Raw genomic sequence first — 23,980 nt, 5'->3', positions numbered from 1 at the left:
AAGTAATAAACCAAGTACCTCCACTCCTTTCTTTGCTGTAATTAGAGTCATTAGTGGGAATTGTAATTCAATTATCCTCCTGGCATTGTATTACTCTCACACTGCAACGCATTATTAGTGACAAACATCATGAGCAAATAAATGTACTGTGAGGTTGTGGTTAATATTTCCAACTGTTAAAACAGATGCCTGCAAAATGTACATTTCTGAACTCCACATATAATTCTAATTACTTTATTTTATGTAATGAGTATTTGTTGCTTTAGTGAGCAGTTGCGCCAGCATATTGTCATACAGGACATGATGAGTGCATGAAAAAATGTAAAATATGTTAACTTCCAGATTTCTATGCCTCTCCTCCTCCTCCTCCTCCTGATTTTACAGCTTCATTGGACCACTTCAGCCAATCATTTCCTAGTTATCTTCAATAAGTTTTCTTTCCGAATTGTGCAGTACTTTTGCACACCTTGTGATCTTTTTTGTTGCTCCTCATATTTAAATACTCTTTTTCCTTCATCTGCCTATTTTTGGTTTAAATCTTATTTTTATATTATTCAGTTTCTTTATATATTTTATTCTGTTTTTCAAACTGTCCAGGGTTAATCCTAGCTTTTTCATATCCTCCCAGATTTCCTTTATCAATCCTACTTGCTGCTTCATGATCCAAAGCTTCTCTATAATTTACTATAACTCTCTAAGTTACCATTCAAAGACCTTCACTTCCATGTGTCACCTCTGGTTGGGCCATCATCTTGTAATGTTTTAATTCAGTCTTGATAGATAAACATTTTTATTGTATGTACACACTGTTAATTTTAGGTGTTTTATCATTTTATTAGTTCTTTCTTGGCGTGCTAGTTTCTCATCCAACTTGTATGTTACAACTTCTCCTACATATTTAAACTGTTACACTACTTTTCCTTTCCTGTTATGTGGTTGATTACTAGTGGCGTCTGCTAGCATTATTTCAGTCTTTTCGAATGATATCTACAGTTCTACTTTCTGTGCTATATTTTGTAAGGTAGTAATACTAAGCCATTTGTGAATTCCAAGCAATTTAAGTTTATTTAATCTTTTTTGATTCCATTTCTCATGTTTTAAGGACTTTCCTTGTACCATTCCCGCAACATGTACTCCACACCGCAGTGGAAGAGTAATAGCAATAAACAATCTCCTTGTCTTAACCCATTTAACTTCCTAACCTAACCTAATACTTCTCTCTGAACTTTACTTCAGATTTGATGTTTGTTAGAGTCAATTTCATCATTTTCATTAATTTGGAATGTATTATTATTATTATTATTATTATTATTATTATTATTATTATTATTATTATTTTCCTTTGACATTAATATCAGAGGGTCATATGTTTGTAGTTATCTACCAAATATTTTGTAGTAATCCCCTGAATTTGTTTTCTCACTATTTGTTTCTATAATTAGAAGTATACTTTTTGATATTAGGATTTAATCCTTCCCTTTTTTGTTGTCTTCCTTTTTAAGCACCACCAGCAACGTAGTGGAAGCATACAGTGGAAATTGGTGGTTGCTTAATGACAAATGTCAAACCATAATATGATTATTCTTTGTTTTCTTGGTGGAGCTAACTATTTGTAGTATCGTTCCCAGAACCGATCGCGGTCCTCTGGTTTGGAGCCGAGTGGAAGGCTTAAACCAGAGGCTCAGACGATTCTGCGGAGAGCTGGGGTGCAAATTTCTTGACCTCCGCTATCGAGTGGAGAAATGTAGGGTCCCCCTGAATAGGTCAGGCGTGCACTACACGCCGGAAGCGGCTACGAGGGTAGCGGAGTACATGCGGAATGCACATGGGGTTTTTTTAGGTTAGAGAATTCCCTCCCTAGGCCCGACAAGACGCCTCCTGAGACGCGGCAAGGCAAGAGCATGCAAAATGCAACAAGGAATAACAATATTAATGTGCTAATAGTAAACTGCAGGAGCGTCTATAGAAAGGTCCCAGAACTGCTCTCATTAATAAACGGTCACAACGCCCATATAGTACTAGGAACAGAAAGTTGGCTGAAACCAGACGCAAACAGTAATGAAATACTAAACTCTGATTGGAATGTATACCGCAGAGATAGGCTGGACAGTGAAGGGGGAGGCGTGTTTATAGCGATAAGAAGTGCAATAGTATCGAAGGAAATTGACGGAGATTCGAATTGTGAAATGATTTGGGTGAAGGTCACGGTTAAAGCAGGCTCAGACATGGTAATTGGATGTCTCTATAGGCCCCCGGGCTCAGCAGCTGTTGTGGCTCAGCACCTGAAGAATAATTTGGAAAATATTTCGAGTAGATTTCCCCACCATGTTATAGTTCTGGGTGGAGATTTTAATTTGCCGGATATAGACTGGGAGACTCAAACGTTCATAACGTGTGGCAGGGACAAAGAATCCAGTGAAATATTTTTAAGTGCTTTATCTGAAAACTACCTTGAGCAGTTAAACAGAAAACCAACTCATGGCGATAACATATTAGACCTTCTGGTGACAAACAGACCCGAACTATTTGAATCAGTTAATGCAGAACAGGGAATCAGCGATCATAAAGCGGTTACTGCATTGATGATTTCAGCCGTAAATAGAAATATTAAAAAAGGTAGGAAGATTTTTCTGTTTAGCAAAAGTGACAAAAAGCAGATTACAGAGTACCTGACGGCTCAACACAAAAGTTTTGTCTCAAGTGCAGATAGTGTTGAGGATCAGTGGACAAAATTCAAAACCATGGTACAATATGCGTTAGATGAGTATGTGCCAAGCAAGATCGTAAGAGATGGGAAAGAGCCACCGTGGTACAACAACCGAGTTAGAAAACTGCTGCGGAAGCAAAGGGAACTTCACAGCAAACATAAACATAGCCAAAGCCTTGCAGACACACAAAAATTACGCGAAGCGAAATGTAGTGTGAGGAGGGCTATGCGAGAGGCTTTCAATGAATTCGAAAGTAAAGTTCTATGTACTGACTTGGCAGAAAATCCTAAGAAATTTTGGTCCTATGTCAAAGCGGTAGGTGGATCAAAACAAAATGTCCAGACACTCTGTGACCAAAATGGTACTGAAACAGAGGATGACAGAATAAAAGCCGAAATACTAAATGTCTTCTTCCAAAGCTGTTTCACAGAGGAAGACTGCACTGTAGTTCCTTCTCTAGATTGTCACACAGCTGTCAAAATGGTAGACATCGAAGTAGACGACAGAGGGATAGAGAAACAATTAAAATCGCTCAAAAGAGGAAAGGCCGCTGGTCCTGATGGGATACCAGTTCGATTTTACACAGAGTACGCGAAGGAACTTGCCTCCCTTCTTGCAGCAGTGTACCGTAGGTCTCTAGAAGAGCGAAGCGTTCCAAAGGATTGGAAAAGGGCACAGGTCATCCCCGTTTTCAAGAAGGGACGTCGAACAGATGTGCAGAACTATAGACCTATATCTCTAACATCGATCAGTTGTAGAATTTTGGAACACGTATTATGTTCGAGTATAATGTCTTTTCTGGAGACTAGAAATCTACTCTGTAGGAATCAGCATGGGTTTCGAAAAAGACGGTCGTGTGAAACCCAGCTCGCGCTATTCGTCCACGAGACTCAGAGGGCCTTAGACACGGGTTCACAGGTAGATGCCGTGTTTCTTGACGTCCGCAAGGCGTTTGACAAAGTTCACCCAGTCGTTTAATGAACAAAGTAAGACCATACGGACTATCAGATCAATTGTGTGATTGGATTGAGGAGTTCCTAGATAACAGAACGCAGCATGTCATTCTCAATGGAGAGAAGTCTTCCGAAGTAAGAGTGATTTCAGGTGTGCCGCAGGGGAGTGTCATAGGACCGTTGCTATTCACAACATACATAAATGACCTGGTGGATGACATCGGAAGTTCACTGAGGCTTTTTGCAGATGATGCTGTGGTTTATCGAGAGGTTGCAACAATGGAAAATTGTACTGAAATGCAGGAGGATCTGCAGCGAATTGACGCATGGTGCACGGAATGGCAATTGAATCTCAATGTAGAGAAGTGTAATGTGATGCGAATACATAGAAAGATAGGTCCCTTATCATTTAGCTACAAAATAGCAGGTCAGCAACTGGAAGCAGTTAATTCCATAAATTATCTGGGAGTACGCATTAGGAGTGATTTAAAATGGAATGATCATATAAAGTTGATCGTCGGTAAAGCAGATGCCAGACTGAGATTCATTGGAAGAATCCTAAGGAAATGCAATCTGACAACAAAGGAAGTAGGTTACAGTACGCTTGTTCGCCCAATGCTTGAATACTGCTCAGCAGTGTGGGATCCGCACCAGGTAGGGTTGATAGAAGAGATAGAGAAGATCCAATGGAGAGCAGCGCGCTTCGTTACAGGATCATTTAGTAATTGCGAAAGCATTACGGAGATGATAGATAAACTCCAGTGGAAGACTCTGCAGGAGAGACGCTCAGTAGCTCGGTACGGGCTTTTGTTAAAGTTTCGAGAACATACCTTCACCGAAGAGTCAAGCAGTATATTGCTCCCTCCTACGTATATCTCGCGAAGAGACCATGAGGATAAAATCAGAGAGATTGGAGCCCACACGGAGGCATACCGACAATCCTTCTTTCCACGTACAATACAAGACTGGAATAGAAGGGAGAACCGATAGAGGTACTCAGGGTACCCTCCGCCACACACCGTCAGGTGGCTTGCGGAGTATGGATGTAGATGTAGATGTAGAGAGTGTTCCATTTTTTATGCTTGACTGCACTTGTCTTTGCAACTTTATTAGAGTTTGATAACCTGAAGTTTTATCTGTAGTTAAGTTAATACGAGAGCTGCATAGTCTAAAGCGGTGATCCCAAAAATTAATGGTAAACAAGAAGTAGTGTGCATAGGCAATCATGATTAGCGAGTCCAGAGGCTTTTGGAAGATCAAGAAGATACAATTAGCAAGCCTCCAAGAAGCAACTTGAGTTAGGTAGACAAACTACTCCAGTGACAAGCATGCACACATCAGAAGACAACGGTAGTACAATGAAAAATAAGTCACAATTGAAAGTATGGACACTACATTTTATATCAGAATAACCATAACTCTTGTTCGTGATCATCAAACGAATTTTCACCTAGAATGAGATCATTTACAAACACACGAAGTTCACAATGGCAGTAAATGTGCTTGATGCCAGAGCAGCAGCAATGGGAAAGGAGGTGATACTCCAGCCTCCAACAGAATGACCATATACAACATCAAAAAACTTCTTAATGAGCAGACTGCGCAAACCACTGAGTCAACATATGTGGGAAGTGCTCATGGAGGAGCATAAAGGTAATAGGACACCTTCAAAATATTAGAGTCATCTTTGAGGGATCATCAACAAAGTAGAGTTGCCAGAAGCGACACATGAGCCAGCCAGGCTCAGTTGTCAGGCATGGTAAAAGTAGTGGATATAACCTGCAGGAACGATGACATCCATACTGAGTTGACAGTTCATGTGCAACATGCATGGAAATAATTACGGAGGGAGATACATCACAAGTGGTGGAATGAATACAGAAAATTCAACAAACAGATGTCACTAAATGACTGCTAGAACACACATAGCAAGTGACATCGTTACAACTGTATGTGTCACAACTGTTGCAAAATGAGAATAGCATTCAAGAATTACGGAAAGAGTGATGAGGCAAACCATGGCTGTCAACAAGAATAAAAGTGTTGGTACAAACAGTATTCTGGAAATAGAGCTTGGAAATGTTGTTTGGTTGGTGTGTGGCATTGAAGAGACCAGACTGCTATGGCCATTGGTCCCTTTTTCCAAAAAATTTAAACACTCACACAGAAGAAAATGCACAATGGAGACGACAAGAGAGGACACAGGACAAGAAAGACTCAGACACAGACCAGACAAAAGGAATTATAATCACACAGAGTGAGACAGAGGTTGGCCGACCATAGAGACAAAAAAGGAAAAGCCAACCACCCAGAAACATACTACAAACCTCAGCCAAAAATCGTAGGCCAGAGACCAAACTCAATTTAAAAAAAAACACTTAGATTAACTGATAAAAGCCCCCTGGCCAAATAAATGGCAAAGCTAAGACTGCCATAGCAGCGTCATCTGTTAAAAGGGCAGGGAGCATATCCGGCAGCGCAAACGCCTGACTGAGCACAGCTAAAAGGGGACACTCCAACAAAATGTGGACCACCGTCAAATCTGACCCGCAGCGACATAGAGGCGGGTCCTCATGGCGCAGTAAATGGCTGTGTGTCAAGCATGTGTAGCCAATGCAGAGCCGACAAAGGACAACTGAGCCCCTTCGAGGGGCTCGCATGGAGGACCGCCACACATTCGTCGTCTCCTTGATGGGACGGAGTTTGTTTGGTGTGGTCAGGTTGCGCCATTCAGAGTCCCAATGTTCAAAAACTTTGCGGCATAAGACAGCTTGCAAATCAGTCTCTGGGAGCCTGATGTCCAGAGGTGGTTTACTGGTGCCCTGTTTGGCCAGGCAGTCAACATGTTCATTGCCCGGTATCCCAACAGGGCCTGGGGTCCACACAAAGACCACAGAACGGCCGCAACGGGCAAGAGTATGGAGGAACTCCTGGATAGCCATCACCAGACGAGAGCGAGGGAAACACTGGCCGATAGCTCGTAAACTGCTAGTCGCTACAGATAATGAAGGACTCACCTGAGCAGGAGCGGATATACTCTAGGGCATGAAAGATGGCGACCAGCTCAGCAGTGGAAACACTGCAGCCAGCCAGCAATGAGTGTTGTTCGTAATGGTCCCCTAATGTGAGAGCATAACCGACACAACCAGCAACCATCAAATCGTCAGTGTAAACAACACCAGAGACCTGAAACGTGCAAGGATGGAAAGAAAGCAGCAATGGAAGGCCTCAGGAGGGACTGAGTCCTTCGGGCCCTGTGCCAATTCCAGCCGAAGGCATGGACGGGGCACACACCATGGGGGTGTACGCAGAGGGGTCCGGAAAGGAGGTGGAAGAGGGAAAACCCCAAGCCTGGAGAGAAGCTCTCTGGCGCAGGCCGCAACCGTACAACCCGGCCGGGGCCGACATTCTGGGAGACGGACGACTGACTGAGGGAACAGGAGACGATAAGTAGGATGCCTGGGAAAGCTACAAACGTGTGTAGCATAAGTGGCCAGTAAACATTGGCACTATAACTGCACTGGAGGGACACAAGCCTCCACAAGTATGCTGTTCACAGGGCTGGTCCGGAAAGCTCCAGTGGCAAGTCGGATCCCGCTGTGAAGGATGGGGTCCAGCACTCGCAACACAGAAGGAGATGCTGAACCATGCCACGCTCCCATAATCCAGACATGACTGAATTAACGCCTGGTAGAGCCGTAAGAGAGTAGATCGGTCAGCTCCCCATCTGGTGTGGTTCAAGCAAAGCAGAGCATTAAGATGCCGCCAACATCTGTTTAAGCTGCCGAATATGAGGGAGCCGAGTCAACCGGGCATGAAAAACCACACCTAAAAACCAATGTGTCTCCACCACAGCAAGAGGTTCACCATCAAGAAAAAGCTGCAGCGCAGGGTGAACAGTGTGCCGCCAACAGAAAAGCATAATGCAGGTCTTTGCAGCCAAAAAATGGAAGCCATGCACTACAGCCCAAGATAGCGCCTTACGGATAGTTCCCTGCAACTGACATTCAGCAGCTCTAATGGCAATGGAGCTATAGTAGAGCCAGAAGTCGTCACCATACAAGGATGCTGAGACAGACGTTTCCACTGCCGCAGCAAGCCCATTAATTGCAATTAAAAACAGGCAGACACTGAAGACAGTTCCCTGTAATACCCCGTTGAACTATGGGAAGCTCCAACTTGCACGCGGAAGGTACGATGCGACAGAAAATTTCGTATGAAAATCAGCAGCGGACCCTGAAGACCCCAACCATGAAGCATCGTATGCCTTCCGCATGTCAAAAAATACAGTGACGAGGTGCTGACGGCAGGCAAAGGCCATACGGATGGCAGACTCCAGGCTCACCAGATTATTGGCAGCAGCACAGCGGCCCTTACGGAACCCACCCTGAGACAGAGCCAGAAGGTCCCAAGACTCGAGTACTCAACTCAACCGCTAGCTCATCATGCATCTGAGCAGCTTGCTAAGAATGTTGGTGAGGCTAATGGGGCGGTAGCTGGCCACCTCCAGTGGGTTATTGCCAGGTTTTGAAACGAGGATTACGGTGCTTTCCTGCCACTGCAACGGGAACTCACCCCCAACCCAGATATGGTTGGAAAGGTCTAGGAGGCATCGCTGGCAGTCCACCGTGAGGTGTTTGAGCATCTGACAGTACATGCGATCTGGCCCGGGAGCCATATCAGGGCAAACGGCTAGGGCACTTTTGAATTCCCACTCACTGAATGGAACATTGTAGGATTCAGGGTGGCGCATGTGAAATGAAAGGCTCCGACATTCCATCCACTCTTTAATGGAGTGGAAGGTCAGTGGGTAATTCGCAGAAGAGGAACTCTGAGCAAAATGCTCTGCTAAGTGGTTGGCAATTGTGTTGGGGTCAGTACAAACTGCTCCATTCAGTGTAAACGCAGGGACACTGACAGGGTCCGATACCCATAGAGGCGCCTATCATGGCCCAAACCTGTGATGGAGAGGTACGGAGGCCAATGGTGGAGACATACCGTTCCCAGCACACCTGCTTGTGTTGGCGAATGAGGCGGTGGACCCGCGTACGGAGCCGTTTAAAGGTGATGAGATGTTCTAATGCGGGATGCTGCTTGTGACGATCTTGAAGCGCCTCAGTGATTGCAGGTGACCACCAAGGCACAGTCCTCCACCAAGGGGACCCAGAAGTACAGGGAATGACAGATTCTGCGGCACTAACGATGCCTGTGGTGACTGAGTGAACCACCGCATCAATGACGTCATTGGAAAGAGGCTCAATAGTGGCAATGGAGGAGAACAAGTTCCAGTCAACCTTATTCATAGCCCATCTGCAGGAGCGCCTAGAAGAGTGACGCTGTGGCAGTGACAGAAAGATTGGAAAGTGGTCACAACTGCACTCCCCATTGGACAGACAAGAAGAGGCTAGGGCTGCAGACCAAAAGGTCGATAGCTGAGTACGTGCCATGCACCACACTGAAATGTGTGAAGGCACCATCATTTAAAAGGGAAAGGTCAAGCTGTGGCAATACATGCTCCACGGTGGCGCCTCGGCCTGTTGCCACTGATCCACCCCACAGAGGGTTATGGGCACTGAGGTCGCCCAGTAACAGAAAAGGGGGGCGGCAATTGGGCTATCAGTGTGAGACATCACCATCCGGTGAAAGATACAGACTGCAGGCAGTAACAGCCTGTGGCGTCCACACCCGAACAGCGAGGGCCTCTAAAGGTGTATGTAGAGGGACAGACTAGCTGTGAAGGGAGTGAAGGACTTCGATGCAGACGCCACCAGATACCCTTCCCCGATGGGTGGGTGGGGGGGGGGGGGTGGGGGGGTTGTTGCTTCCGAGGTAGATGGCGCAGGAGCAACAGGGTGGGTAGTGCCCCCTACGGGCAAGGGGGCATGTGGAGTTGTACAACTCGGCGATCTGGCTGGAATTCGCTGAACTGATGGGGCTAGCATGGTTGTTGTAGCAACGGTGTATGAAGATGTCATTCGTTCAGGACGTAGTCAGTCATATTTCCTCTTAGCCTCAGTATAGGTCAGTCGGTCCAGGGTCTTATATTCCATGATTTTTCGCTCTTTCTGTGAGATCCTGCAGTCTGGCGAGCAAGGTGAATGATGCTCTCCACACTTGACACAGATGGGAGGCGGGGCACATGGGGTATTGGGATGTGATGGGCGTCTGCAATCTCAACATGTGAGGCTGGAAGTACAGCGGAAAGGCATATGGCTGAACTTCCAGCACTTAAAGCACCACATCAGGGGAAGGATATAGGGCTTGACATCACATTGGTAGCCAATCACGTTGACCTTCTCCGGTAATTTATCACCCTCGAAGGCCAAGATGACGGCACCGGTAGCAACCTGACAATCCTTTGGCCCCGATGAACGCGCCAGATGAAATGAACACTTTGACACTCTAAACTGGCTCGCAACTCGTCATCAGACTGCAAAAGTAGGTCCCTATGGAAAATAATACCCTGGATCATAATTAAACTCTTATGGGGTGTGATGGTAACGGGAACATCCCCCAACTTGTCACAAGCAAGTAACCGTCGTGACTGGGCAGAGGATGCCGTTTTTATCAAGACTGACCAAGAGCGCATTCTGGACAAACCCTCCACCTCCCCAAACTTGTCCTCTAAATGCTCTACAAAGAACTGAGGCTTTGTGGGCATGAATGACTCCCCATCATCTCTCGTACAAACTAAGAACCGGGGCGAATAACTATCACTGTCTTCCTGAGACTTACGCTCCTCCCATGGTGTAGCCAGGGAGGGGAACATTTTGGGATCGTTTTTCCGAGCATTAAATTGAGCCCGAGAACGCTTAGAAACTGCTGGCTGCTGGCCACCAGCAAGAGAAGATGTACCACGCTTCATTGCGGGTCATCTGCCCTGCCCTGATGCCACCCACTCCGACCAAGGGCCATTCCCACGGGTGCCACCCAGCCACAGCAATGGTCACCTGGCAGGATGGCCATTGCTGGGAGTCCTGATGCCCCAGGGAGATAGGCATCTACTCCTTGGCATATGTGGGGAGTTAACAGCACAGGCATCAGCAGAGCGATCCCTGTTTTGTCAGGGGGCTACTACCAACAGGGTACATGGCGGCCCCACCACAACGGACTGGATACCATGCTGGATATTAGGTAACAAGTAGTCTATCCTTGTCAGTGCAGAAAGCGGCACTGCACATTGCAGTGGCGGAAAGTGCATGCAGGAACGTATCCATACCAAAGAGATGGAGAGCATGTAGGAATGGGATGCAACAATGAATAAGCTGGCGAAAGGTCTCAACGCACGTGGACACTATGCACCAAGTAAGGCACCCTTCCCAAATTGGCTCGCTCTTCGGAAGAATTTTGAGATATGGAGGTCAAACCCAACAGGGGACCACCACATAAAGGTCGAACCGTTTGAGGCTCCTTTTACATGCCTCTTACGACAGGCAGGAATACTGCGGGCCTATTCTTACCCCCAAACCTGCAGGGGGAGGGGAGGAGGGGGAGGGGGGGGGGGGGGGGGAGAGCTTGGAGATGTTCAAAGCCAGGCATGTATCCATACTGCTGCAGCAGCCAGCAGTAGGCACAGTGAGCTGCGACATTTGAGAATAGCACCTACAACAGAGAGGTGGGGCCAATGTGGACTACAGAAGGGCAAGTAATGCCAAAAATTTTCTTTATAAATGATATAGCGCAGCAATCAGTCATCTTGCGTATTCAAATAACTGTGACTGATGCCCGAACAACAGGGAACTGACGTGCATAGAGTTTAAAAAATAGCGCACTGATAATGGCTAGGCACTAGTCAAAATCTGGATTTGCGTAATAAAACATGCAAAAAATTCTTACTGCTTCCAGAGGGTTGTATGTCAGGGATATTAAATCAAACTGCTGTTACCTAGTGGATTCAGATGTCACTGTCCAACCTTTTGCAGACTATAAGGACACAAACGACATCACATTAAAGCAATTAACACCAGCAAACAAATTGGCTATAATTACTCAATGGATGTGCAAGTTAAAGATGGATTTAGAGTTTGAGCAAAGCAGCTGCTGGACTTTCATTCTGACGGAGGTTTCAGAAGCAATATTATGTGCAGATGTTCTTTATCACATGAAAATCATAACAGACATAAATACATATTTCAAAAGAAATTACAAGATAGTAACTGATACATTGGGGCAAGACAATTACCTCACAGACAAACATAAATACAGAACAGTGTCACATGTCGAAAAGACCAACAATGTGATAAGGAAGCCCAAAGTGATTCACAAGACCATGCATTACATTTACAGCATACTTAGTCAACCAGTTTATAAACAGCCTCACAGTTTAGCACCTGACGATTTAATAGCAGCAAGAGCAGAATTTGAGGAATTACTGATGGTAGGTTTGATACATAGATTAGATAGCCCAAGGGCATCACCTGTAAGTGTGGTGAAGAAAAAAAGACAGGTCATGCAGGCCATGTGGAGATTTTCACAGGTTGAATGCATGTACCATACCACACCATTACCCAGTAGATAACATTTGTGAGTTCACAAACGAGTTAGCAGGGGTGAAGATATTTGACCTCAATGGCTGTCAAAAAGCTAATCATCAGATACTGATAGTTGACGAGGATGTATCTAGGATGGCAGTTACAATGCTACTTGGTGTACTCAAGTATGTCCGAATGCCTTCTGGGTAGAAAAATACAGCACAAACTGGGAATGATTCACAGATGAAGCATAAAAAGTTTGTTTTGCCTATCTTGACGACATACTGGTGTCTTGACGACATACTGGTGTCACTGACATCAGAAGAACTGCTTGAGAAGCAACTGTCTTATGTGTTTGAATGTATCAAGTATGGCACAGTAGTCAACAATGCAAAGTGTGATATACAAATACAGTAAGTGACATTTTTGGGTAATGAAGTTTCAGCAGATGGAATACACTGCTCAGAGATAAGATAGCGATCGACCAGACACTTAACCAGCAACTTTGAAGATTTATGGGTGCAGTCAATTTCAATCGACAGCATCTGCCAAAAGCAGTGGAGGTAAGGGCAACATTAACAGATGTTTCTGTAGGAAAACATGTGAATAGCAAGTGTGTATTACAATGGAATGCGAGCATGGACACCACATTTCAAAATAAAAAAACAAACTTACAAAAAGCCGTACTAATAGCTCACACGGTACTGCAGCCACCTCTATCAGTAGTTGTAGACACCAGCCAGCAAGCATTGGGAGTAACACTAGCTGAATGCATAAACTGGCAATGATAGCCTTTAGTCCTTTTAAAAAAAAAAAAAAAAAAAAAAAAAAAAAAAAAAAAAAAAAAAAAATTACAGTTCTGCTTATGATGTGGAGCGCTTATGAAATGGAACTGTTGGCAATCTATGAAGCGATCAGGTACTTCCGCCAGTATGTGGAGGCAAGAGGATTTACTGTGTACACTGACCATAAGATGCATTCATTAAATTGAGAGATGACTGTTCTCTGTGCCAGTTTTGGCAACTGGAATATATTAATCAGTTCACAACAAATAGTTCACAACATATGTTAGAGACAGAAAAGAAGCTGAGAATGCAATTGTGGATTTCCTGTCAAGGGTTGAGAAAATTTCACAGGCTACTGGTTACGAACAATTGGCAGCACCGCAAACACACAAGACACAGTGACAAGATTATCAGCAAGTCGTGATGAAATTAGGAGGCAAAAATGTTAAAATATAGTGTAACGTAACAGAGGATAGACCAAGGCCTTCCCTTCTGACAGAGCTATGGAAGGTTTTTTTTTGGCAATATTCACTGGATGAGTCATCCACGTATCAGATAAAGCATATGATAGTGCATTTCATATGGCCAGGCATAAAAAATTATCGCCGCAGCTGGGTAAATGTATGTATGCCATGCTAAAGTGGTAAGACTGGATGATATGTACACAAAAGTATCAAAGTGTTTCTGCCAATTACAAAGAAATTCTCACAAGTGCACTTAGATATTTTGGGCCCATTATCATCTTCCGAAGGGTATGAATACTTACTGATGACAGAAGATTGTTATACAAGATGGGTGGAAGTATCACCACTGTCAGATTCCATCAGGAGTTGTGTGCATCACAACTCCCACATCAGTGTTAATAACAAAAGGAGGGTCACCATTGGTCATTGAAGTAGAAATCTGTATTTATGTTGCAAACTGATTTCAATCGCTTCGTGACCATCATCAGCGCTAGTATTAAAGCTTTGTGGACTCAAATGCAAGCAGTAAAACTGCAATATCTGCACATATCAATGAAAAGTACGTATCAGGCTGAAGGTACAAATGCAACTGGACAGTGCGGAATTGCCCAGCTGCATTTGTACCTTTAGCCTGACAAGGACTCTTCATTGATGAGGTTTTACTGTTTGTATGAGTCCAAAGGTCTTTAATACTAGCACTGATGATGATCACGATGTGAATGAAATTGATTTGCATGAGAAATAAAGATTACTACTTCAACAATCAATGCTGACCTTTCTTTTGAGAGTACTCTTGTTGTCATGGATTGTGCGTTTCACGTGTCCCCTGCATGTGACAACCAATCAAGTGTGACAGTTTGAATTGACTCTGTTTCTAGAATTGGCCATACTACGAAGAATTTGAATTGTATTATCATGTATCACGCAGCGAGCAACAGCACAGTTGATACTAAAGGCAGCCTTGATACCGTATACCGAAAGACTGCTGGACTTCGGTGTTGCCATTAGTGCTGCTAGGCCTCAGAGCCACATGTAAGCCAGAACTATGCACCTCCATCTCTGAACTGGTTTATGGAGAGACCCTAAGATTACCAGCAGAGTTCTTTACAGAACCACAGGATGAGACCGTAGATGACATGTCTTATGTATTGCAGCAGGTGCGTAATCACATGGCGAAGCTACACCTGAGATCAGATTCCCGACACAAATATACCGTTTGTGAATAGGGGGCTATGAAATTGCCTACAGGTGTGGTTGCTAAAAGGTGCCTTACAACCGCCGCTTTAGCCACCATATACTGGACCATTTAAAGTTTTGGCAAAAGACATACATACACTTCAAATAGACCATGATGCAAAGTGACAAACTATCTCCATTGTGAAAGTTACACCTGCACACCTCTTGCCGCCTGAAGATAACACACAACAGGAACAAGCTGAAGAAAATCAAGAAGAGGTGACAGCCCCAGGAAGGAGCACAGTAAGCCCCACACAGAGGTTCATCACAAAGGAGAAGACATTATTCTCACATAAGCACTCTAAGGCAGGCAAGATGGGAGCACAAACGGTGGGGGGACTGTGTAGGAACCACCAGCAACATAGTGGAAGCATACAATGGACACTGGTGGTTACCCTGTGACAAAAATCAAGCTGTAATACGTTTATTCTTTGTTTTCTTTGTGGAGAGAATTCCATTTCTTTAAACTTGACTTCTCTTGTCTTTATTATTTGATCTGCGAAATAAAGAGTTAGATCAACCCAAAGTTTTATCTGTAGTTACGTTAATATCGGATCCACTTAAGTTAAACTGCATTTTTTGAGTTCTGCTACTTGTTCAGTTCTTTGTTTCAGTTGGGGAAGTATTTCCTCTAGATCAGCTGTTATTTTTATATTCCTTGTTTGTTCTTCTACAAAAGCACTGTAGATTCATCATTTAGAAAATCTACTATATGGTTTTCTACAACTTCAGTTTTCATCAAAATGCACACCCAAGGACTTATAACTTCCTGTGCTGTTTATTATTTCTTAATGGTAAACTAAACTCATAGTAATTAGAATTATATATTAATACCTTCACCTGCTGACAGGCATTGATGTATATCAACGGGGACATGTGAAAATGTGTGCCCTGACCGGGACTCGAACCCAGGATCTCCTGCTTATATGGCAGATGCTCTATCCATCCGAGCCACCGAGGGCACAGAGGATAGTGTGACTGCAGGGATTATTTTGTGCACGCCTCCCGCGAGACTCACATTCCCACCTTATATGTACACACACTACATTCGTAGTGTCCCTACCCAACACACTAATTACTCGTGGAAGACATTCTTACCAAGTCCCGCACCGCAAGAGTTCGGGTAATAAGTGTGCATCTGCAGAAGAAGGAGGTCATGGCTGGTATTTCCAGAACTACATACTTATATGGATATGGTGTCTGTTCTTTCGGACATGACTACAGTAAGCAGGTTCAAACAAATTTAGATTGCAGTAATTATTCACAGGTGATGGGGCTCGCACAGGATAGACTAGAAGCTGCATCAAATCAGTCTCCATATTCAAGACCGTAACAACAATGCGTAACCTTTTGAGCACGGAGAAAAGAGCCTGACTTTTTATGTGGAAAATAAATACAAGATCATTCAGCTTAACTGAGGTGAACACTCATGGCTTACTAATGCTGGGATCTAGGTATAAAGATGAGTCATATGTGAGAGATGAAAAGACAGGTCATGCTTTTAACTCTAGAAGCATGCAACAGAATCTATTGGAATATTACATATATTGCAAAAATAATTCAATATTATTTGAATCACTGCAATTACTACTGAAGATAGAAAGGAATATGGGGATGGACTGAAACAAAACTGTGGGTTTTCTGGCTATAGCGACTGACCACGCACAGAAAACGTCAACCTATTACGATCCAGCATTTTTATTAAGGCTCGTGTAACTACACAACATGCAAGAACAACACTATAGAAAATCACAACACGCACATTGTAACCCAAGTCCACAAGACTGAACCAAAGAACAACAAGTCCTCAAAGACGTTTACTCCACACTTTGTAGGTGACGGTTATTGGCAGTTGATAGCTGACACAGAGCTGGTGTTATGTCCTTTACGGTAAATGTGAGAGGTATGACACTAACGTCTGCTCTGGTATAGACAAGAAAATGCCAGCGTCAACCTAAATCCAAGGCGAACAGACGTCCTCATGAGGTGGAGGATTGACAGAATGCAATGTCTGTGGACGCCCCTGCATATACCCGCAAGGCATGGCACCTACTGCAGCCCGTGTGCAGCGTTTGGGAATGCACAGGGCAGGCGGCAGTTGCGAGCAGTGTCACTGTAAGTAGAGTGGAACTAGAATATGTGTGAGTCAGCTATACTCGTCCCGCCAACTGAAGCGACAGGCGAGGGGAAGTCGGGGCGGGCAGGCGCTAGCCCAGTTGGGGTGGGGAAATGCTGGTGCCAGCCCGCTCGCAATTCCCGGTGTTGGCCTCTAGATGGATGCTGTTCCGTGTCCTGTCCGTAATACGAACGCGCCCAGCTGCTACCGCCCACCGGTGGAAGTATATTCACAGGATTACCAACCTCGGCAGTATGAGGCACTGTGCTGCGTGGAGGGAGGTAGCGGTGCCGAATAATAGCATATGCCTGGTCTGCCAGCCATCCTTGAGTAATGCTGCGGTATGTGGGAGCAAATGTAATTGCAGCTCTTGCCGCAGCTTCACCAACCAAAATGCCCAGAGTGATAAGTTTGGCGAGATCTCAGTACTGACCTGCGCACACAAGTGTCGCCACAGCTGTGAGGGGGTTCTGTTGCCTAAAGTCTTGTATAAATAATGTTGTGAATCGTATCGGATGGCGGACGAGAAAGGCGTTCGATGAGTAATGCACGGGCAAAGGTATATTTGTTGCTCTTGGGTGGTTTCAGCAACAAGTCACTGATGAGATCAGGGTTGTCATGTAGGTGGTTTACTAAACACACAAAACAAGTGCGAGACATGATATCCAGTCCTTGTAGGCAGGAAATCTGTACGGCTACAGAACGAGCACGGCGCAGAAGGATCAACAGCCAATGCAGACGAAATCTCGAGCAGAGGTGCAAAATAGTGATTGAGCACCGAGTGACAGAGTGGAACCTCAGCAGGTGCATCAGCAGAGATGTGCATGGGGTGGCAGGACGGGTAGCTGTATACATTGCCCAGCGTGGCTGACACGAGTGTCCCTTCGACCGGCATGGAAGGGGACACATTAAACAGTGGACCACTCTGAGGAGGGGGCAGCTATGCGTGTGGACCCCAATACTGGACAGCCGCGTGGATCATGTTGCGCGGTAGAAACACGGGCAACGGTTTTCCAGGATCTTGTGCTGGAGGAGCATTATGTTGAGTGTAGAATGCCATAGAAGGTGTCTGCGTCGATGAGTGAAACGCCCAGTGTGGTGTGCAGGCGGAAGTTAGGGTCATCTGGCCGGTCGAAGCAAACACTGGAGATACGAACATTCACAGTGTATTAGTAGCACATGGGGTAAAGCGTCGTGCTTCACAGTCGAATGTCCATTCCGCAGTCACAGCATCCTGCACTGTCGGAAAAACTGGGGGTTGCGACATTGTCTATCGGCACGAAACCAGTGGTACACAGCGAGTGAATGCAACATTTCACAGAGGAAGACTGCACTGTAGTTCCTTCTCTAGATTGTCGCACAGATGCCAAAATGGTAGATATCGAAATAGACGACAGAGGGATAGAGAAACAATTAATCTCGCTCAAAAGAGGAAAGGCCACTGGACCTGATGGGATACCAGTTCGATTTTACACAGAGTACGCGAAAGAACTTGCCCCCCTTCTTGCAGCGGTGTACCGTAGGTCTCTAGAAGAGCGAAGCGTTCCAAAGGATTGGAAAAGGGCACAGGTCACCCCTGTTTTCAAGAAGGGACATCGAACAGATAGTGCAGAACTATAGACCTATATCTCTAACGTCGATCAGTTGTAGAATATTGGAACACGTGTTATGTTCGAGTATAATGACTTTTCTGGAGACTAGAAATCTACTCTGTAGGAATCAGCACGGGTTTCGAAAAAGACAGTCGTGTGAAACCCAGCGAATTGACGCATGGTGCAGGGAATGGCAATTGAATCTCAATGTAAACAAGTGTAATGTGCTGCGAATACATAGAAAGATAGATCCCTTATCATTCAGCTACAAAATAGCAGGTCAGCTACAAAATAGCAGGTCAGCAACTGGAAGCAGTTAATTCCATAAATTATCTGAGAGTACACATTAGGAGTGATTTAAAATGGAATGATCATATACAGTTGATCGTTGGTAAAGCAGGTGCCAGACTGAGATTCATTGGAAGAATCCTAAGGAAATACAATCCGAAAACAAAAGAAGTAGGTTACAGTACGCTTGTTCGCCCACTGCTTAAATACTGCTCAGCAGTGTGGGATCCGTACCAGGCGGGGTTGATGGAGGAGATAGAGAAGATCCAACAGAGAGCAGCGTGTGTCATTACAGGACCATTTAGTAATCGCGAAAGCGTTACGGAGATGATAGATAAACTCCAGTGGTAGACTCTGCAGGAGAGACGCTCAGTAGCTCGGTACGGGCTTTTGTTGAAGTTTCGAGAACATACCTTCACCGAAGAGTCAAGCAGTATATTGCTCCCTCCTATGTATATCTCGCGAAGACCATGAGGATAAAATCAGAGAGATTAGAGCCCACACAGAAGCATACCGACAATCCTTCTTTCCATGAATAATACAAGACTGGAATAGAAGGGAGAACCGATAGAGGTACACAAGGTACCCTCCGCCACACACCGTCAGGTGGCTTGCGGAGTAGGATTTAGATGTAGAGATGTAGATTTTTGCGACTCGGGGTCACCAATGTGGGTTTTCAGCAACAGCGACTGACCGCGCACAGACCTATTACGATCAGGTACTTTTATTAAGGCTCGTGTAATTACACAAAACACAAGAAAAAACAACATGCACATCTTAACCCAATTCCACAAGACCGAACCAACTAACAATGAGTCCCCTAAGACCGTTTACTCCACACTTCATAGGTGACTGTTACTGGCGGTCGATGGTTGCCACAAAACCAACAAAATAATGTGTTACAAAAATAAAAAGGATGATGATGATGATGATGATGATGATGAATGATGATGATGATGATGCCTTAATTCCAACACAAAGTAGGTCGCATTATGTAGCAAAGATGAAGTTGACACCTATATATTGTTTCAAGGATATTCTCTTTAAGAAAACTGTAACAATGTCTACTTATCAGCAACTGAAACATTTCTTTATATGCATATTATGCGATTTATGAAAAGCAAAATAAGCATTTGAAGCACGTACCTACTGGCCAGGAACTTGCTGCGCCACACTTCACACTGCCCTGCCAACCAATCCGTCTGCTCTTGGTGTGTAGACAAACGCTGTGCTGAATTCAGTAAGGCCCGTGCTAGTTGTAGCTTGTCTTCAGTGAGTAAATGGACCCTCATTTCAATGTCTTCTCCTACAGCTGCAACCAGTAATGTCTTCAGCTCAGCATTTACCTACAAAACACAATCTTTTATTTTTCAGATAAACAGAGATCACGTGTTCTTGTAACTAAAGAAAAAAGTTTACAGTATTTTAATGTACTACTCACAATTTAGTAAGGATAATTTCAGTGTTGTTCCCATTCAAATATAGAAAATAAATTGTCACATATACTCCTCTTTATTACTTCTGTTTGGTTCTTTTAACGGCATGCTACTGCACTGGAATATGAGGATTTCAATGTGTACCAAGACTGCAGAGATGCAGATAAACAAAAACAAAAAAGAATTGTATAATATTATTTTTTTGAGCTGATAATATTTTGTAACCAGGCTTGGTATGTGATCACTGTATAAAGTAAATGGAAAAATATTACCATCCGAGAACCATGTACAAAACTTTAAAAATAATGATGAAAAAATCTGACTTATTAGAACACAGTTGCAAAAGCACTGGAGCTATGAATATTGTACATTAATATTCTTTTGAAACATGAAAACTGGCGACCTTTGGGAAACCTTTTAGATAATTCTTGTGTTGTTGAAAATTCGTCATTGTAGCTTAATCATGTAATTTTTAATGCATACAAATATTTTACTTATAATCAACCAGTCATATTCTCATTCGATAGCAGATCATGGTCTCTGCACACAATACTGAATTTTTGTGGCAATACAATGTGACAGTTGCAAACACTTGCAACAATAATTCAATGTTATATAACACCATAATAATAAACTACGGTGAATTAAAAGCAAAAGCTGACTGGTAAGAAAAAAATGGAAAACCTGGTGAATAATTATAAACGCTTTTAGATGTTGCTTTGAGATGATGTGAACATAACTGTTAATGGCATTTGGGAAAACGGCTTAAAATCTACAGTGTTCACACAACAGGATACAATGGAAATGGAAATGCCGTGTGGCTAGGGCCTCGCCTCGGGTAGACAGTTCGCCTGGTGCAAGACTTTCAGGTAGACGCCACTTCGGCTATTTGCGTGCCGATGGGGATGAAATGAAGATAAGGATAACACAACACCCAGTCCCTGAGTCGAGAAAATCTCTAACCCAGCTGGGTATCGAACTCGGGCCATTAGGTATGACATTCCGTCGCGCTGACCACTCAGCTACCAGGGGCAGACACAGAATGCAATGATTCCTTTTCACATATTTTTCATAACCTCAAGTGGAAAGCACCTTGTGGAGTATAAGGAAACCTAGCCAAGTTCAGTGTGATACAAATCAAGTTTTCTTTGTTAAATAAGCCAATTGATGATGGTACCCATTGCATGCAATAATTGCAAACTACGACGTAAAAGTTTGACTACATTACAGGGGATAATTTACGTAGAGTCATGAATAACACATCAAAATAATACATTTTAAGTGCACAGCCCCTTAGTATCAATTTTCTATACTATGTACAGACCCGTTTTCCTGCCCCAGCCGCATAAATTTGAATATTGCTAGTGATCTGAGTTATTTTTAAAAGTTCCAGAGATATGGTGCAGTGGCATGGATCCACAGGCGCAAACCAAGTAAATCAGAGCAACTGACTACCAAGACGTGGTTTCCATCCACTGCCAGTCAACCTGGTAGAGGCCTTGACAAATAGCAAAGGAAAGAAAGCATGCCTTGCTCTATTCCATGCAGTTATGTCCCAATATTACTCCTCTATTGAATTGTATCAAATGAACTGGACTGGGATTTCTCAGAAGGGAGGATGTAGCACATTGTCTTGAATGGAAGTCAAGAACAGTTGTAGAAGTAACTTCAGGTATGCTCCAAAAAAAGTGTGTTGGGACTCTTGCTGTTCATATAGTATATTAATGACAAGCCAGATCATATTTATAGTAAACTCAGAATTTTTGCAGATGATGCAGTTATCTATACTGAAGTATTATATGTATTCGGATCTTAATAAGACTTAGAAGTGGTGCAGAGATCTCCAACTTTAAGTGTTCAGAAATGTAAAGCTGTGCATTTCACATACACTTCTGTGAGTCACAACTGGAGTAAGTCAACTCAAGAAAATACCTAGGTGCAATAATTTGTGGGATATATGGAATGGTGAAATGAAATGTATGGCCTCAGTTGTAGGTAGAGCAAGTGGTGGTATGCCCCAGTTCATTAGTAGGATACTGGGAAAATGCATTCTGTCTACAAAGGAGTTTTCTTGCAAGATAGCTATGCGACCCATCCAAAAACATTGCTCAATTGTGTGGGACTCATACAAAACTTGAGTAACAGGTAATGTTAAATGTGTGTACTGAAGATTAAGCATGATTTGGTACTGGTTTGTTTGAGCCATGGGTGAATGTCATAATAATTCTGAAAGTTCTAAATTGGAATATGCTTTATGTGAGACTCCAGCTATCCTGCAAAAGCTTACTTCAAAAAAGACTGTTTTTACCTCAGATATAAACGAAGCAGGTAGGGCTACAAAAAACAATTTGAAGTAGTTGATTTAGAACAGACTAGTCAACATGATTGTGTTAACCAAGGTGTAGACACTGAAAACATTTAAGCAACCATTTGTAAGGCACTGAATAACAGAGAAATTTTAAAGTGAGGAATGAAGATAAATCCACACTTGCGATGGAGGAAACTTGAACAAACAATTACCATCAACCAGAGATGATGCTAATTCATTATAAATCAAGGAATAAATAAATAAAAGGCAGTACAATCAAAATATACTGTAGCTCAAAAACGTATTTGGAAGGAAAACAAACAAAGCATCATGCATGCAAGTAGCTCCTGGCCAAAGGTATTTCTGCTCAGAATAAATTTAAAAAATAGTAATAAAACGTATAGGAAAAGAGATATCATGGAAGTGGACTGAAAAACTTGAAAACAAACAGGCTCTCTGGAAACACAATCAGTGTGATTAATCAGGGAACATGTTTATTGTAAGCACTGATGCATTTTTTGATAAATCATATGAGAATCTATTTCTGGTTGGTGGCACAAGAGTACATACAACAATTTGGAATAAATTACATCTACATATTTAGTCTTGTAGCAAGTATGAAACAATGAGAGCTCTTTTGGTTGCTGTAATTCAACATGATTGCTGCATTTCTCAATAGTATTCTAAAGGACAGAATTTAAATATTTGTTATGATGGTTCTGGGTGTGGATATTAATATTTGAAGATGAAGTGACCCTCCTTTTCTTTTCAACATTCCCCTACCTGTCCCCCTCTTTCTTCCCCAAGAAAGAAACTAATGATTCCAAAGGCCAGGTTAGTAAGTCATCTTTAACAAGTGTTTGTAGGTAGTACTGAAAACCATCAAATGCTCCTGTACAAAATGTATGGAATAACTAAAGATTACCAACTTACAAGAGTTATTCAAGATCTCTGTCACAATAGAAGATTTTTTGTAGAATTTGAAAATCAGGACAGCCAATGGAGGGTCAAAAAGAATGTGTTACCACAAGGCAGTATTTTGGCTCCCATGTTACAAGGAGGGCGGGAAGTGACCAAACTGCAGGGTCATCGGTCCCTTGTTCCCTGTAAAATAATTACACAAGGGAAAGAAGAAAAGAAAGGAGACATACAGCACAATAACAGGAAAATGGAAGAACCGGAAGAATGACAGATGGGCAACCAACACTACTATGGACAAAACAGGAAAGAAAACCACAGAGAGAAGCAAGAAACATGTGGAAAGGATAAAACCAAGTGAGCAGATGACCAGGGCTGGCCGACCACGAAAATAAAAAGGAATAAAACATCCAGCCTAAAAGTATTACAGTGCTGAACACAAAGGACGTGCACAAAAATTTATATAGAATGATCAAACCCACCATCACGTATAAAACGAAAAACTAAGTTAGCCAATGAGGCATTGTCAGCTAACATTAATGCTAACAAGTCCAGTAACGGAAGAGTCCGTCACAGGGCAGCCAAAAGAGGACAGCTCAATAAGATATGGGCCACAGTCAGTTGGGTACCGCACCGACACTGAGGTGGATCATCACAGCGCAGGAGGTAGCCATGTGTCACCCAAATGTGGCCAATACGGAGTCA

At 43.4% G+C, this 23,980-nt stretch overlaps 1 protein-coding gene across 2 annotated transcripts in view; it reads right to left on the bottom strand.

The window, feature by feature from the left end:
* The window catches only part of LOC126334640 (golgin-45), a 53,034-nt gene that overhangs the window by 13,013 nt on the left and 16,041 nt on the right, over positions 1-23,980 (bottom strand). For both annotated transcript variants that reach the window (XM_049997081.1, XM_049997080.1), the window contains exon 3: positions 19,760-19,959. In XM_049997081.1, the coding sequence (XP_049853038.1) occupies positions 19,760-19,959 (200 nt within the window). The remainder of the gene's footprint in view (positions 1-19,759; positions 19,960-23,980) is intronic.

The sequence above is a fragment of the Schistocerca gregaria genome, chromosome 2 (assembly GCF_023897955.1).
Source record: "Schistocerca gregaria isolate iqSchGreg1 chromosome 2, iqSchGreg1.2, whole genome shotgun sequence".
NCBI classification, from domain to species: domain Eukaryota; kingdom Metazoa; phylum Arthropoda; class Insecta; order Orthoptera; family Acrididae; genus Schistocerca; species Schistocerca gregaria.
Note: the sequence above shows the minus strand (reverse complement) of the source record. Positions and strands in the feature narration are given on the sequence as shown.